At 37.1% G+C, this 887-nt stretch overlaps 1 protein-coding gene across 1 annotated transcript in view; it reads left to right on the forward strand.

The window, feature by feature from the left end:
• Positions 1-887, forward strand: part of LOC119594574 (probable cation-transporting ATPase 13A3) — a gene marked incomplete in the record, with an annotated part of 33,510 nt that overhangs the window by 16,499 nt on the left and 16,124 nt on the right. The window contains 1 exon segment of the mRNA XM_037943610.1: positions 530-801. Coding sequence (XP_037799538.1) covers positions 530-801 — 272 coding nt within the window.

Below are 887 nucleotides of genomic sequence, written 5' to 3' on the forward strand. Positions count from 1 at the left end.
TTTTCCATAATCATTTGCAGTAAACACCTCTAGGGTGACAAGAATAAACTGATAGGACCCAGGGAAAATGTGGGGTTAACCAAGTAAATTGATAATCCAAAGACTAATTGATAGGGATACCACAGCAATGTTATTGGACAATCCTACGTTGTTCATAAAACACATCTGCCACATATGTATTTGCAAAATGGAGCATACCCTGGTGATTCACCTTAGTTAGTGTCCTGAATAAAGAACATAAAGATTAAGCTGAAGTAAAAATAATGTGTGTACCTACAATTATGATAGATTAAATTTCTGTAAACCTATAATGATAATAATAAGAAAACTTGCACTATTTGCTGCAAAAAATGATATGCTGTATGTCAGTTCTAACACTATATTCTTCATCTTAGTATGTGCAAATGCTTATTAGTTTCAAGTAGACATTCTTTACATGTCTTGTTGAAACTGATATGATAAAAAAAAAAGTACAAGAATGTATAAGATGAAAAGTAACACCAATACTAATAAGTGAATTCTCTCCCAGTGGCAGGAATGGCATACGACCGGCTAGGGGAGGACACAGGTGCCGAGGGCGTTAAACTTCCATACCACCAGCAGGTTCTCAAGCTGGGGAGTGATGAGGAACTAACGCTCTTTGGTTACTGTCGTTCTTCCTGCAAGACTTTTGCCTTCTACCTCGTCACACTTATAACCTTAGGTATTCCCTTCCTCATTGTCTATTGGAAGCCAGAATGGGGTGTCTACATGAAGAGGCGGAGGTGCTCACTTATGGAGGCTGATATGCTAATCATTAAGGTAATTTATAAATTTTAATTTTGTTGCTTGTATCTCAGCTGCAAGTTAGGGGAAAGATTTCCCAAACTGATGGTTTCTTTTACTTT

Source organism: Penaeus monodon, chromosome 34 (genome assembly GCF_015228065.2).
Source record: "Penaeus monodon isolate SGIC_2016 chromosome 34, NSTDA_Pmon_1, whole genome shotgun sequence".
In the NCBI taxonomy this organism is placed as follows: domain Eukaryota; kingdom Metazoa; phylum Arthropoda; class Malacostraca; order Decapoda; family Penaeidae; genus Penaeus; species Penaeus monodon.